The sequence below is a fragment of the Cnephaeus nilssonii genome (genome assembly GCF_951640355.1).
Source record: "Cnephaeus nilssonii genome assembly, chromosome: 21".
Taxonomy (NCBI): domain Eukaryota; kingdom Metazoa; phylum Chordata; class Mammalia; order Chiroptera; family Vespertilionidae; genus Cnephaeus; species Cnephaeus nilssonii.
Window position 1 is genome coordinate 31,322,579 of NC_137092.1, and position 15,937 is coordinate 31,338,515.

General features: G+C 40.8%; 2 protein-coding genes across 3 annotated transcripts in view; one reads left to right on the forward strand and one right to left on the reverse strand.

Moving 5' to 3' along the window:
* The first annotated feature begins 768 nt into the window (after positions 1 to 768).
* The window catches only part of LAMB3 (laminin subunit beta 3), a 95,920-nt gene continuing 80,751 nt past the window's right edge, over positions 769 to 15,937 (forward strand). Inside the window, exons 1-2 of the mRNA XM_079761945.1 lie at positions 769 to 1,216; positions 2,323 to 3,386. The gene's annotated coding sequence lies outside the window, so the exon portion shown is untranslated. The remainder of the gene's footprint in view (positions 1,217 to 2,322; positions 3,387 to 15,937) is intronic.
* Positions 3,662 to 15,937, reverse strand: part of HSD11B1 (hydroxysteroid 11-beta dehydrogenase 1) — a 30,144-nt gene continuing 17,868 nt past the window's right edge. For both annotated transcript variants that reach the window (XM_079761948.1, XM_079761949.1), the window contains exons 6-7: positions 5,937 to 6,080; positions 3,662 to 4,589 (exon numbers count right to left, since the gene is read on the reverse strand). In XM_079761948.1, the coding sequence (XP_079618074.1) occupies positions 4,372 to 4,589; positions 5,937 to 6,080 (362 nt within the window). In that variant the 3' untranslated portion in view covers positions 3,662 to 4,371. The remainder of the gene's footprint in view (positions 4,590 to 5,936; positions 6,081 to 15,937) is intronic.

Sequence of the window (15,937 nt, forward strand, 5' to 3'; positions counted from 1 at the left end):
AACATTCACCAACATATCCTTGGAAAGATCAAAGGTTTCATTTATTAACAACATCAATATTGTTTCATAGCTTCTCTTACTGCCCCCATGCAGTCCACTAAGTGACGAGTGAGCAGAATCAGGGAGCTGCTGATTTATACTGAACACACATGCAACGGAAAGGCATGTATGTGTATAATATTTTAACAAAAATGGATTATATTATACATATTTGTAAGCAACTTGTTTTATACACTTAACAGTATGTCATGAAGATCCTTGCATGTGCGTACACAGAAATCTGCCTCATCCCTTTCTGTCATGATGTAGTGATTTCATAATATTGATGTCCCATGGGTAGACATTACGGTTTTTAATTTTTTGGTTAGGGTTAGCCCTAACCACGAATGTAATGTTTAGAAAAAAATTTTATTTTCCTAACAGGTTCTTGCAGTAAGAGAATATCTTTGTTTCCTTAAAAAATTGCTGGATGGCTTCAAGTTAGAGTCAGAATCCACTTTGCATGATCAATGAGGGGAGGGGAAGGCCAAGGGAGCTGAGTTCCCTGGGGGTCAGAGTCATATTGGAGGTGGAGCTAGGAGGAAGCACTTTGAAATAGACATAGCCAAGGGAGGTCTTTGGAGTTAGATGATGCACCCTGGATGAATGGAAACTCAGTCTTTCTTTTTTAAAAAAATACATTTTATTGTGTTTTTTTTTTGTGTGTGTGTTTTTTTTTTTTACAGAGAGGAAGGGAGAGTTAGAAACATCGATGAGAGAGAAAGATCAATCAGCTGCCTCCTGCACACCCCCTACTGGGGATGTGCCCGCAACCAAGGTACATGCCCTTGACAGGAATCGAACCTGGGATCCATGAGTCTGCAGGCCGACGCTCTATCCACTGAGCCAAACCGGTTAGGGCCCAACTCAGTCTTTCTTCTTCCTCCGAAATATTAGGAACATGCAACAGGGCTCACTCAGTAAGAGTGGAATTGCTTTTGGAATCCACAAAGAAATGCTGGCCAGCGTGGCTTAGTGGTTGAGCACTGATCTATAGAACCATGAGGTCACAGTTCCATCCCCGGTCAGGGCACATGTTCAGGTTGTGGGCTCGATCTCCGGTGTGGGGCATGCAGGAGGCAGCCGATCAGTGATTCTCTGTCATCATTGATGTTTCTATTTCTCTCTCCCTCTCCCTTCATCGCTGAAATCATTATATATATATACTAGAAGCCCGGTGCACGAAATTCGTGCACGGCGGGGGGTTGTCCCTCAGCCCAGCCTGTACCCTCTCCAATCTGGGACTTCTGGCTCCCAACTGCTTGCCTGCCTGCCTTCCTGATTGCCCCTAACCGCTTCTGCCTGCCAGCCTGATCACCCCCTAACCACTCCGCTGCCAGCCTGGTTGATGCTTAACTGCTCCCCTGCCAGCCTGTTTGCCCCCAACTTCCCTCCTCTGCCAGCCTGGTCACCCCTAACTGCCCTCTCCTGCAGGCTTGATCACCTCCAACTGCCCTCCCTTGCAGGCCGGGTGCCTCCCAACTGCCCTCCCCTGCTGGCCATCTTGTAGTGGCCATCTTGTGTCCACATGGGGGCAGGATCTTTGACCACATGAGGGCAGCTATATTGTGTGTTGCAGTGATGGTCAATCTGCATAGTACTCTTTTATTAGATAGGATAGAGGCCTGGTACAGGGATGGGGGCCAGCTGGTTTGCCCTGAAGGGCATCCCGGATCAGGGTGGGGTTCCCTTGGGGTGTGGGGCGGCCTGAGCGAGGGGCCTGTGGTGGTTTGCAGGCCGGCCACACCCCCTGGCAACCCAAGCAGAGGCCCTGGTATCTGGAATTTATTTTCCTTCTACAATAGAAACTTTGTAGCCTGGAGCGGAGCCAAGCCTGGGGCTCCGGCAGCCATTTCTGTGGCAGTTAATTCACCCTCTACAATTGAAACTTTGTAGCCTTAAGCGGGTGAGCCCGGCCAGGGTGTGCAGAAAGCTTTGCTTCCCCTGTTGCCGCCAGCAACCCTGGCCTGCTCGCTCAAGCTCCATTCTGCCGCCATTTGTTTGAATTTGTTTACCTTCTATAATTGAAACTTTGTAGCTTGAGTGGAGGCTTAGGCCTGCAACGGCTATGGAAAGCTTGGCTTCCTCTGTTACCTGGGAAACCTTTCTCTCTGTGGCTGTAGCCATCTTGGTTTGGGTTAATTTGCATACTCGCCCTGATTGGCTGGTGGGCGTGGCTTATGTAGCAGAGTGATGGTTAATTTGCATATTACCATTTTATTAGAGAGGATATATATATATATATATATATATATATATATATATATATATATTTAAAAAAAGAATAGGGAGAGCAAAGTTGGGGAATTGATGAGTATTGGATTTAGTTTCAGGTGGGTATTCAGTGTGGTGGCTTGGTTAGGATTGGATAAGGATCATGATGCAGTGGTTTGGGATTGGTGAGCATAGTGAGGTGAGGGTTCCAAAGACTCATGAAAGGTTAACTGTCATTTTATGCTGTCTGTTGAAAAGTTGAGCATTTAAAATGGATTTGCAACATTTATCTTCCTGGACAAACGTTGCTTGGAGTAGTAAAGCCATGCTGATAAAGACAATGCAATTGTAATGTCATGCTAATGAAGACGGTAAACTAGGAGCCCTCAATGATTTCAGTTCTCAGACCTAATTTCTTGTGCCCTGGAATCCCTAACCATGGCAGCACTACGTTTGGGAGCGTTGAGTTCATGCTGGATATACAGCCTGTCCCTCCAGAACACTCTCCATCCTTTTCCACCCTGCTCTGTGCATGGGGAAAGCTGACCTGTTGAGTTTATATCCATCTGCTCCCTCACAGCTCTGTTCAGCTAATAGGAAATATCAGCAAGAAATCAGAGAGTGACGAGAGTGAGGCTGGGGTGTTTATTCCAACAGATTCCCCCTTCAAGATCCTTAGTGAGCTGGTTGCATTCCTTAACTGAATGGCACAGCTCCTGCCACACGGCACTCTCCAAACAGTTCTTTTTATCTCTGGGTTTTCCTAACAGTTCTCTCCTCTTGTCCTTACCGCGGCGGGCCCAGGCTTGGAAACAGCCTCAACCGGCCCTGATATACGCGTTATCTCTTGTGATTGCCCTTTGGTCTTGCCCACACTTGTTGTAAATAACCCCTTTGTTATTAAACTCTATTAAAATTATCCAATTCGCCATCTTTTTCAAGGTTGGAGCCATCTTTTTCAAGTTTGGTTTTATTGAGTTGTTAATGTAACCGAAGTCTTGTTTTCTATTTGGTTATATTCAGGTGGTCCGTGGCAAGTGTTGGATAAATACTTGTTGACTGAAGGAATGATTAAATGTGTGAATGGCAGGATTTGAACTCCAACTCCTTCTCTCCAAATGTCTAAAAAACAGGTGAGCATTCACATGTAAAGCATTGATGCTTTATGCACTCTGAGTGCAACAGATGAGCATAGGCTGTGTGGCTCAAGTTTCTAGAGACCTCCACTCCGGCGGGGGCGGTTTTCCCTAGTGATTCAGACCCAGGGGTCCTCCTTCCTAGAGGAGCAATAACATAGAATGGGAAAAGTATCTGAAATATACAGACTAGTGAAGACATTATGTCAATTAAATGAAGAGTAGTGTGATTTCATCAACTCAAAAACAACGAAAAGATTCAAACCACAAAATGAGAAATGAATACTGATAATTTTTACTTGTAAAGGTTATGGTTTTAAAGGCACCATACTGAATAGACTAAAGTTATAGCTACCAGTTATGATTTGGAAAGTTTATGTGACCTCTATTACAATTTATTATACTAAGCACCAGGACATTATTATATATGAGGTAAATTTGATATAACTATTTTATAATTTTATACCTATGGTGACTAACAACTTCACAACTGCAGGTTCCCATAGACAAGAAGGAAATCTTACCTTTTGCAACAGCATGGATGGGCCTAGAGAGTATTATGCTCAGTGAAATAAGCCAGTTAAAGAAAGACAAGTACCATATGATTTCACTCATATGTGGAATCTAACAAACAAAATAAACTAACAAACAAAATAGAAACAGACTGACAGCTATTAGAGGGGAGAGGGGCTGCAGGGCTGAATGAAAAAGGGGGAGGGGCTAAGCAAACACAAAACAAACAAGCAAACATCAAAAACCTCATAGATACTGCAGCTTCGTGACATTTAGTATAATCACATGTGCACTGTGCAAGTGTTAGAGGAACTCCTTCAAATTGGGAGACATGAGGCATGACTTGCAACTCTCTGGGGAGACTGACTCATTCACCTCTCTGAGTAGATGCCTTCATGGATGGAGCTTAGACAAACATCTGGCAGAACAGTCCCAAGCTCCCTTATCCTGCCCAGCCCTAAGGACGTTTCTAGTTGTTTATAAATCTTTCCATGTTATAACTTCTTAGGCTGAGAAATTCCAGGAGGATCCTCCCTGGATTTCTCAGCAGGAGATTGGTCCATCCTAATTTGCCATAATACACTTCCTCTTGGCGCAGAGCTCCCCCTTTGATGATCTCCAGGGCACACTCTTCCTTTGGAGATGCATCTATGCTGAGTATCCCCGACACTGCCTTCATGGCTGCGTCTGTTAAATGACAAGAGAAGTGTGGGGTTATCCAAGATGAGTAGAGCCTACATCATTGAAAGAGGCCTGCTGACCCCAACAACTTAGCTGATAGGGGCTGTTTGCCAGTGCTTACTCGAAAAGACCCATGGGCCCTAAAGGGAACACGTGGAGAAGACTGGGTGGGCTTAGGGTCTGTTGGGCAAAGAGAGGCTAAATACAGGCCCTGTCTTCCTGGGTGAAGATTTGTGGGGGCAGTTAGAGCTAATTAGTTGAGAGATTTGTATCATGCTCTTCTCTTGGGTGTTTTGGTTGGTGTGAGGGAGTAATGTGGACGAGCAGAACAGAGAGAAGTCAAAAAGAGTGCTGCATGATGATTTACTGACTCGCCAAAGGAAGAGGACAAGAATCTAGGCCTTTGACTCCTTGTCAACATTATCCACTTTCACTCGGAAGGAAACTCTGCTACCTTCTCTCACCTTCCAGCTTTTCATGTTCCTTTTGCACAGCTTCTCTCTATCTCTTCCTTGTTTCACTGTGCTTCTCTGTCTTTCTCCCTTGTTCTGTAACTGCTACTCAGTTTAATCAATTACTCTTTAAATAAAGTTTTCTTATCGTATTTGCCACATGTTTTAGCATTTGGGCTTACGGAAAACTTATAAAAATTATGCAAAGTGTTCCCTTGCATCCGTCACCCTGCTTCCCTAATCATAATATCATACATAACCATTGCACAATGATCAAGAACAGGTGTGGTATAATTGGAACACTATTACTAACTAAACTACCGGCCTTATTTTTTCACTAATACCTTTTTTATGATGTAGGATCTTATCCAGGATTTCACTTACTATTAAGTTCTTATTTCCCATCCAATCTGTGATAGTTCTTCAGTCTTTCCTTGTCTCTCCTGGGTCCATTGTTTTCTTATAATTGGATCGAGGTGATGCATTTTGGCAAGAATACTATGAACACACACTGCTGTGTCTTTTTTAGTGCATCATAGCAAAGGGTTCATATTTGATATGTCTTATTACTAGTGATGTTATTAAGAAAAACTTGTATTTGATAAGTCTCATATAGGAAAGTAATGGCCATTGCGAGTCCAAGAGGATATAAGGTATTCAGAATAGGATCAAGTGATGCGTGTGGTGTCACTCAGCATACCTGGGGTAAGAATGGAAAGAAGGGTTCAAAGAGTAGTCAGAGGCTCCACTAGTGACAAGAGCACTTCATTAAATGAGGACTTAGTGCTCTCACTGGCTTTTAGGTCATTACACATGAATCGGGGAGTTCACCACCCTCTACCCACAATGGTAAGACAGATGATCCATCTGCAGGCCATTTATTCCAGTCTCTTGACCTTACCTGTGTTTATGAGGCCGAGGATACAGAGAGTGATTGACACATTGACCTTGGTCACTGAATATTCCTTCCTGATGGAGGAGAAAAACCCATCGAGAGCAAACTTGCTTGCAGAATAGGGAGCAACAAGTGGACTAGCCATTTTCCCTAAATAATAAATAAATAGGTTAATGAGGTGATCCATTTCAGCTGATTTTGGCTTTATCTGTAGCAGGTGTTTTAACTCCTATGGTGTCCCTTAACCCTTTAAGGCATAGTTTCTCTACTCCCTATAGACATTATCATGCTGTGTTGAATTTATAAAAAGAAAAAAATTTCTTTTCCAACCTTAATATATAAAGAACTCTTAAAAAATACAAACAAATTTCTTTAGGGAACCACTCCAACTCCAGCCTGAATCATGAATTTTGGCTTGGGATTTGACTCTAATGGTGTGCAACACCGAATGTCCAACCAGACTTCCTGGTACCACTGGGCTACTGACGAACCTAGGGCTGATCCAAAGATCTGAGCAGAAGTGGATTGGTTCGATTTTAGTAAGGTTGGTAAATAAGAGGGACTAAAAAAGAGCCATGTAATCCCACAGCTAACTCTTTTATCTCCAACCAAAGATATCTTTGGATCCAAGGGTTTGGCAAGAGCTCTTTGCCAGCCTGGCTGGGTGTGGCTCAGTGGTTGAGCATTGATCAATGAACCAGGAGGTCATGGCTCGTATTCCCAGTCAGGGCTTGATCCCCAGTGTGGGCTGTGCAGGAGGCAGCAGGTCAGTGATTTTAACGCCTCTACTATTTTTGGCAGCGAGAATTAAATAATTTAATTCTTAATTAGGCCTTTGTTCTTATGTTAACCACTCTTTCTGCTCAACTCCTTTTGTTCTCTTGAAGTTAGTCATAAGCTGCTAATAGGGTGTCTCTTTGTCAAGCAGAAGGAGATACCTTCAGGGTCATAAAGAGAATTTATGAGTTTGTTTTGTGGAGGGAAAGAATGTCTTCAAGTTAGCTGTGAGTAGCTGCTGACGCCCAGGAGTCTGATACATATAAGCATCATCAATAACTCAAGAAACAGACTTCTCGCCAAAACTGGTTTGGCTCTGTGGATAGAGCATCGGTCTGTGGACTGAAGGGTCCCAGGTTCGATTCTGGTCAAGGGCATGTACATTGGTTGCGGGCACATCCCCGGTAGGGGGCGTGCAGGGGGCAGCTGGTTGATGTTTCTCTCTCATCGATGTTTCTAGCCTTCTATCCCTCTCCCTTCCTCTCTGTAAAAAAATCAATAAAATATATTTAAAAAAAAAAAGAAAAAGAAAAAGAAAAAAAAAAAAAGAAACAGACTTCTCTCCCAGTTCCCTGAAACTCCCCCTTCCCAAATCCCCTAGCTGCATAAACACTCATTATATTTGCTTTTTGAGAGACATGGATTTGAGAAATCTTGCTCTCCTGTCCTCTTGCTTTGTCCAAATCAAAGAAACATCAGTGTCACAATGTTTTGGCTTTACTACTACCTGTGCAATGGGCGCTTGAACCTGAATTGTGGAGGAGTGACTCACGTACACAGGTTCAGGAGTTAGGACGTAGACAGGTCTTTTTGAGGGCCACCATTTAGCCTACTACATTAACCCTGATGTATCTAGTCCACAGACCCATTCAAGTTTTGCACTTGTCCTCATAATATCCTTTATAGCTAAAGATCCGATTGAAACTCATATGTTGTCATCACTCCTGAGCTACCTTTAAGCTGGCACATTACCCAGTATTTCCTTGACTTTTATAACCTTGACACTGTTGAGTACTGCCAGTAATTCTGTACAAGGTGATATGCTGGAGCCGACTCCTACTGGGTCACAAGAGCTGATTGCTCAATTTCCATGGATTTTACGGACAGGCTGAGGTCATGTTGAAAAGGCCATCATGAGGTTCTTATATGTGGAAATGCTACACACAACATTTTTTGATTGTCGCCTTTTGGAGAGGTAGTTGTTAAACAGTTACCAGCACCCTGCTGATGAATATCCCCCAGTTTTGATTTTTTCTGTTGTTTCCTCATGATTAGATTCCGGCTATGCATTTTTTTTTTTTTGGCAGGATCACAGGGTTCATGCTAATTTTCTTCCTTTTCATATTTGTAACACTGACGGTGAGAACCTGATCCTCAACATGTGTTATCTACATGTATTATTTATTTGATTAATGCCGCCCCAGTATGTGGTGATTCATCAGTTGTGTCTTTGCCCTCTGTGAACATCCTCATCATCCCCACTGGGCACTGAACCCCATGCCAGGCCACAAGGATGCCCTCTTTACTCCCCACTGAGCTGCCCCATTGTAGTCTTCTTTGCAGAGGCCCTTGTCGCCTGTATTATTAACATCCCATGCCCGGTGCTGCATGGACACCCTCCTTGGTCTGGTGTGAACCAGGTTCCTGGTATACACCAAACTACCATTGCTGCCCCTTGTCTGGATGCCCTTCTTATCTCACCTCGATCTTGACATCCCAAGTCAGGCTGCCATAGCTGCTCCCTGACACAAAGCTGTCCCATTCTGCTCAAGTTTGGCAACCTGAGCCAACAGAGCAATATTTAAGTCTGATTATCCAAAGGATGCACACGGGGCTCAGACATATCTACCGCTGCCTCCCCTGCTTGTAGCCTAACCCTGCCCTCCCGTGGCCTTGCTGATTAGACCTATGTCAATAATTGTCCCTCTCTCGGTTGAATGACTTATGGTATGGGATTGACTTATACAATTCAGCTGAGCCAGTTAGACACCTCTTCTCTGGAAGGAATTTGGAGTCGGGAGACTGAGAGACCAAGAGAGTTGGCAATGAGGCAGAAGTCAAAAGCATATTGAGAGTTGTTATGTTGAGAAAGAGATGTGGCAGCCAGGCTGAACTATGCACCAAATGAAGCAGAGGCTAATAGAGAAAAAGAGGGTCAGGTGTGCTGAGAGAAGCAGGGATGGCATAACCACACTCACTCTGGGACATCCTGAGGTGCTTTATTTCCTGGTGACTTCTCCATATAAGGCCAGCTGTCTCTCCAAGGATGGACTGAGACAAATGTGTGCCCAGTATGGGCCAGTAATTTGGCACCCCTTCAAAATAATATTCATTAAATATTGCTCAGCATTTACTTAGAGCCTACAGGGCAAGAGTGATTTTATAATGCCAGAAATAAAGGACTTATTGCATGTATGTATTACATGGAATTTCCTGACCCAGACATCTTCATGGAAAAACATTAAATAATTTATAACTCCTATAGTAGCAAAATCAAGTATGCCAGACATTAATTGGATTCTGGCTTTCAGGCATATGTCAGCTAACTATTTGCAACATTGGTAACTTTGCTTATAGGTTCACAGTCATGTTGAAAAACATCCTGCCATAAGTGCTCATAAATACATATTTATATTAGTATTTATATCTGTGACTGCATTATATTTGCTGGGTGAAATGATATTGATACATGTTGCCAAAATGCTGTAGACAAAATGAAAAGTGAAGGACTAGATTTAAAAAAATCAATTGTGGAAACCAGTTAAATGAATACAAGAACCATACCCCTTTCCACCAACAGTATATGAGAGTGCCTCTCTCACACCTACTTTGTGGACTTAACAAAGTTTTAAACAATTGACAATTTTTTAGGTAGATCAACAAGCCAAATTAAACAACAAAAAACAACAGCCCACCCCCACCACGGTATTTAGTAGTTTGAATTTGGTAGTTTAGTTGGGTTAGTCATTTGAACTTGTTTGTTTACCTGGGAAGTTGAGACAAGCTCTGTCCTCCTGAAGTCAGAGGAGAACTATTTTGTTTTTGCTACAGGTAGAGACCTATCTCTTACTTTTCTTTTTATTCTAATAAAATTTGCACCAAGCTCATGGTACAGTAAGTAGCCCCGAAGTGTATAAGATAAAAGCTGAAAACCCCTTTCTGTAAGCACAGTTGGGCTCATACTATATATACTGTCCTCTAAATTATTTTTCCTTTGAACATAGGATTTTTATAGTGAGTATGTATACAAATTTACACAGTATTGCACTACAAGAACTTGTTGCTAGTGGTGAATATTCAGGTTGCTTTCAGTGTTGGTTTTTTAATTAAATTTTATTGGGGTGACATTGGTCAACATGAACATATAGGTTTCATGTGCGAATTTCTAAGTTATAAAATCTGTATATAGCACCAGGTGCCCACCACCCAAAGTCAAATCTTCTCCTGTCCCCTCCTATTAGGACTCCCTTCTCCCTACACTGCTGTTTGTGTTCATAAGTTTCAGTTTTATATTTCACATATAAGTGAAATCATATGGTTCTTAGCTTTTGCTGTCTGACTTATTTCACTTAGCATAATGTTCTCAAGGTCCATCCATGTTGTTGTAAACGACGTTATTTCGTCCTTTCTTATGGCTGAGTAGTATTCCACTGTGTAGATGTATCACCTCTTTTTTTATCCAGTCCTCTATCGCAGGGCACTTTGGTTGTTTCCAGTGTGTGTTTGATTCCTGTAAACTATGCTCTAGCAATCGCTGATGCTGGGATATAGGCTTTGTGTGGGCGAGCACCTGACCTCACCTGGCCTCTTTTGCTGGCTGCCATCGCCCAGCGTCTGGCACAGGGCCTGGCTCAGAGTGGACCCTCGACACATATTTTGTGAGTAAATGAACGGATATATTTGGGGAGCACTTGTGCAAGTTCATCTGTAGAATAGAGTTCTCTGCTGTAGAGTTCTGCTCTCTTCCCAGCCATTCCTCATCTTGGGCTTCCTCAGGTGAAATCAATACTGATCTCAACAGGAACCCTCCTTGGGCCAAGCTCAACTTCTGACACTATATGTTCACACCACGTCAAATTCACTTTTCATTTTTTAACTTTATATTTAGGTGTGTGTGTGTGTGTGTGTGTGTGTGTGTGTGTGTGTGTGTGTGTTTAATGCTATGCCTCTGTCAATGTTTGCAATAAGAAGCTGCATAGGAAATCAATTTGCTATATATGCTGTTATAAGAGTGTTGCTAATATCTCAATGGGCAACGCCATGTAAAAACAATTTATAGAACAGAAATTATAAATTGCCTGTAAACACATGACAATAAAATTCATTCATTAATTACTCGACTTTCATTAAATATTTAATACCTGCAAGGTGCGGTTATAGGAAATAAAGACATGATGATAACCAAAAAATAGAATTCTACTGCTCTCAAGAGAACAGGGACCTCACATGTCATCTCACAAGTGAACAAATTTAAATGATAAATACAGCCCTAGTTTGTTTAGCTCGGTGGATAGAGCGTTGGCCTGCGGACTGAAGGGTCCCAGGTTTGATTCCTCTCAAGGGCACATGCCTGGGTTGTGGGCTCGATCCCCAGTAGGGGCATGCAGGAGGCAGTCGATCAATAATTCTCCCTCATCATTGATGTTTCTATCTCTCTCTCCCTCTTACTTCCTCTCTGAAATCAATAAAAATATATTAAGAAAATAAATTATAAATACAGTCTTTCTTCTGTACCTGCGGGTTCCACATTGATAGGTTCAACTAGCAGCAGATCAAAAATATTTGAAAAAAATGTTATGTTGGGAACGTGTATATATAGTTAGGCCTACATCTGTACTGAACATGTACAGATATTTTCTTGTCATCATTCCCTAAACAAGACAGTATAACAACTATTTATAGTATTTATATTATATTAGGTATTATATGTAATCTAAAGATGATTTAGAGTGTTGACTGAGAGAAAAAGGTAAGGCTGCCAGGTAAGAAAAACCCTTATTTGGGCTTTTGAACTGAAATTCAGAAACACAGATTCTGGAAGCAACTAGAAAAGTGTCCTGCCTGAGATTAACATTTTGGTTACATTAGCCATTTACCAAGGATTATGATCAAAGGGAAATTTATCTTTTGGAAGTCATTGGCTTCTCATGAACACTGACTTTCCATTATTGGGAAAGAAATGTTTTTGCATAGTTCTAGGAAGCACAGCTATATGGTACAGTCTTAGAAAGTTTCTTTCTCAGCAAAAAACTTGTTGTTTTTTTTTTTGTGCAAGTCAGCAAGGTTGGTGCAATTTGTTTGTCCAACAAGACGAAGTCCAGAGTATAAGATGATTCCAGTCATCTCTTTTCACAGAAGTATACAGAGGGATGTGCGTTGGTTATATGCAAATACTATGCCATTTGACAGAAGGGCCTTGAGCATGCTGGGGTGATGATGGTGGTGTCCTGGAACCAATCCATTGCTGATACTGAAGGACGACTGTACTAAATACCTTTTACCTATAAAATTGTCACTTGTTGCAAACAATGCCTTGAAAACATTCCCATCATTCCACCCAGTAAATCTAGTGTGTAATTGATGTGATGTACTACAGTTATGAAGTTCATGGAGCTAAAGGGCATGACAATGGAATGACCTTCACTTTTCTAAAGTGGAACCTATGTCATGAAGACCCATTTGACTAATGGCAGATAAACCTTTTCTAGATGTTTCCAAATGTTCTATGTTTAATCCAGTGATCCCCCCTCAATCAAATTGGAATATTAATATCTGTGTCTCAGTTTATTTCACAAATACCATGTAGGCATTCTCTTTCCATTATTTCACTTACCCCCCTGTCCCCTGCATCTGATAGAAGGGGTTTTGTTTTCACGATGGACCTTGGATGTCAGAGAGATTGGGTCTGGGGTGTGTATGTAACGTGTAGGATACACATGTGGGGTGGCCTGCCTTCCAGTTTAAAAAATTCTTTTATTGACTCTAATGGGCTGATATTGGTTAATAAAATTATATAGGTTTCAGGTATACAATTCATCATCTGTATATTGTATTATGTATTCACCACACCAAATCAAGTCTCCTTCCATCGCCCTTTACGCTATGTTACCTTCCCCAACCCCCTTTCCCACTGGTACTCACAATACTATTGTCTGTGTCTATTAGTTTTTTTGCTTTGCTTAATCCCTTCCCCTTTTCACCCAGCTCCCCAACCCCACTCTCCTCTGACAGCTGTCAGTCTGTTTTCTATCCATGTGTCTGTTTCTATTTTGGTAGTTTGTTTTGTTCATTAGATTCCACATATGAGTGAAATCATATGGTACTACCTTTCTCTGACTGGCTTATTTCACTTAGTATAATGTCCTCCAGGTCCATCCATGCTGTGGCAAAGGGTAACATTTCCTTCTTTTTTTTATGGCCGAGTAGTATCCCATTATGTAAGTGTATCACAGCTTTTTTTATCCACTCATCTACTGATGGGCACTTGGGCTGTTTCCAAATTTTGGCTATTGTAAATAACACAGCAATGAACATAGGGATGCATGTATTCTTTTCAATTAGTGTTTCAGGTTTCTTCAGATATATTCCCAGGAGTGTGATTGTTGGGTCAAACGGCAGTTCCATTTTTAATTTTTTGAGGAAACTCCATACTGTTTTCCACAGTGGCTGCACTAGTCTGCATTCCCACCAGCAGTGTCGAGGATTCCCTTTTCTCCACATCCTCACCAACACTTGTTGATTTATTGATGGTATCCATTTGGTCAAGTCCATTTGGACAAATGTGAGGTGATATCTCATTGTGGTTTTAATTGGCATTTCTTTGATGATTAGTGACGTTGAGCATCTTTTCATGTGTCTATTAGCCATTTGTATGTCTTCTTTGGAGAAGTTTGTATTCAGGTCCTTTGCTCATTTTTTTTTAACTGGATTGTATATTTGGTGTTGAGCTATATCAGTCCTTTATAAATTTTGGATATTAACCCCTCATCAGATGTATCATTGGCAAATATGTTCTCCCATTCAGTGGGTTGTCTTTTCATTTTGTCGATGGTTTCCTTGGCTGTACAAAAGCTTTTTAGTTTGATGTAGACTCATTTGTTTATTTTTTTCTTTTGTTTCCCTTGCCTGAGGTGCTATATCAAAAAAAGTATTGCGCCAAGAAATGTTTAAGGTTTTTAAGGTTTATGTTTTCTTCTAGAATTTTTATGACTTCAAGTCTAACATGTAAGGATTTAATTCATTTTGAGTTTATCCTTGTGGTCTAGTTTCATTCCCCCCCCCCCCCCCACAATTCTCTCAAGTTTCCCCAATACCATTTACTGAATACACTATCTTTACCCCATTGTATGTTTTTGCCTCCTTTGTCAAGTTAATTGACCATAACAGTGTGGGTTTATTTCTGGGCTCTTTATTCTGTTTCTTTATCTATATGCTTGTTTTTATGCCAGGATCATACTCTTTTGATTACCATGGCCTTGTAGTATAGTTTGATATCAGGTAGTGTGATTCCTCCTACTTTGTTCTTTCTCAAGATTGCTGTGACTATTTGAGGCCTTTTGTAGTTCCATATAAATTTTTGGAATATTTGTTCTATTTCTGTGAAATGCACCATTGGTATCTTGATAAGAATTGCATCAAATCTATAGATTACTTTGGGTAGTATAGACATTTTAATGATGTTAATTCTTCCTATTCATGAACAGATTTAACTTATTTGTATCTTCTTCAATTTCTTTCTTCAGTGTCTTACAATTTTCTGAGTACAGATCTTTTACATTCTTGGTTAAATTTATTCCAAGGTATCTTATCTTATTTATTTTTTGATGTAATTATAAATGGGATTGTTTTCTTAGTTTCCCTTTCTGATAGTGCATTATTGGTGTATAAAAATACAACAGATTTTTGGGTTTTATTTTGTATCCTGCAATTTTGTGGAATTTACTTACCAGTTTTAAAAGTTTTTTTTTTTTGTGTGGAATCTTTAGGTTACTTTATATACAGTTTCATAAAATAATGACAATTTTACCTCTTTCTTTCCAATTGGGATGCCTTTTATTTCTTCTTCTTGTCTGATTTCTGTGGCTGGGACTTCCAGAACTATGTTAAATAAGAGTGGTGAAAGCTGACATCCTTGTCTTGTTCCCAATCTTAAGGGAAATGCTTGTAGTTTTTGCCCAATGAATATGATGTTGGCTGTAGGTTTGTCATATCTGGCTTTTATTAAATTGAGATATGTTCCTTCTATTCTTATTTTGTTGAGAGGTTTTTTTTAAAATCATAGATGGGTGCTGGATTTTATCAAATGCTTTTTCAGCATCTATTGATCTGATCATGTGATTTTTATCTTTCAATTTGTTTATGTGTTTATTGCTTGCAGCTATTGCACCAACCTTGCATACCCAGAATAAAGCCCACTTGATCATGGAGTATGATCTTTTTAATGAATTGCTGGATCTGGTTTGCTAATATTTTGTTGAAGATTTTAGAATTCATGTTCATCAGGGATAAGATTTCAATGTAATGCAATGCCTAGACATGCATTGGGATAAAAATGATTGCTTATCACTATAATTCTATAAACAACTTAATCCAGTCCCTGGAAGGAATGGTTAAAAACCCAGTCCAATACTCCTTGGCTGACCTCATTTTGAGACTTAGCATCCCATGTTTGTGAAATTCAGATTTTAAGGAGGAACGATTAATGAACATTGATGTTGACTATTTAAAAGAATATGGCATAGAACAGAGCCATTCTTCAGTTAGGGAGAGAGAGCGAAGTTGTCTGGACTTTGGCAGTTCAAAGACATGCTTTAAGCAAACAGGCTGAATTCTTTTGGCTATAGAACCAATAGACTTGAAGGATAGTAGTCCAACTAGATTTCCATCTCCAAGATTTCACAAAAATCACAAAGTGATGTTTAGTAGGTATAGATGATGTGTGGAAGCAGAGGTTATCAACATTTCACCATGCCCTTGGACTTCTACAGTAATTCTTGTTCCTTTCGAGAACAGTCACACTGTGTGTATGTTATAGAAAGTTAAAATTTTCAGCCAAAGATGATGCATGTCTTTGCATCAGTGAGTGTATGATTTAATCAACTGAAATCCTCAAAGCCACCTACACCAGGACTAATGTGAGGGTTTTGGCCAGTGCCCTAGGGTGAACTGGGGATGTGCTCAGCACCCTTCCCACTCAGTAGGCATCTGGAAGCTCTCCCTTCCTTTCAGCC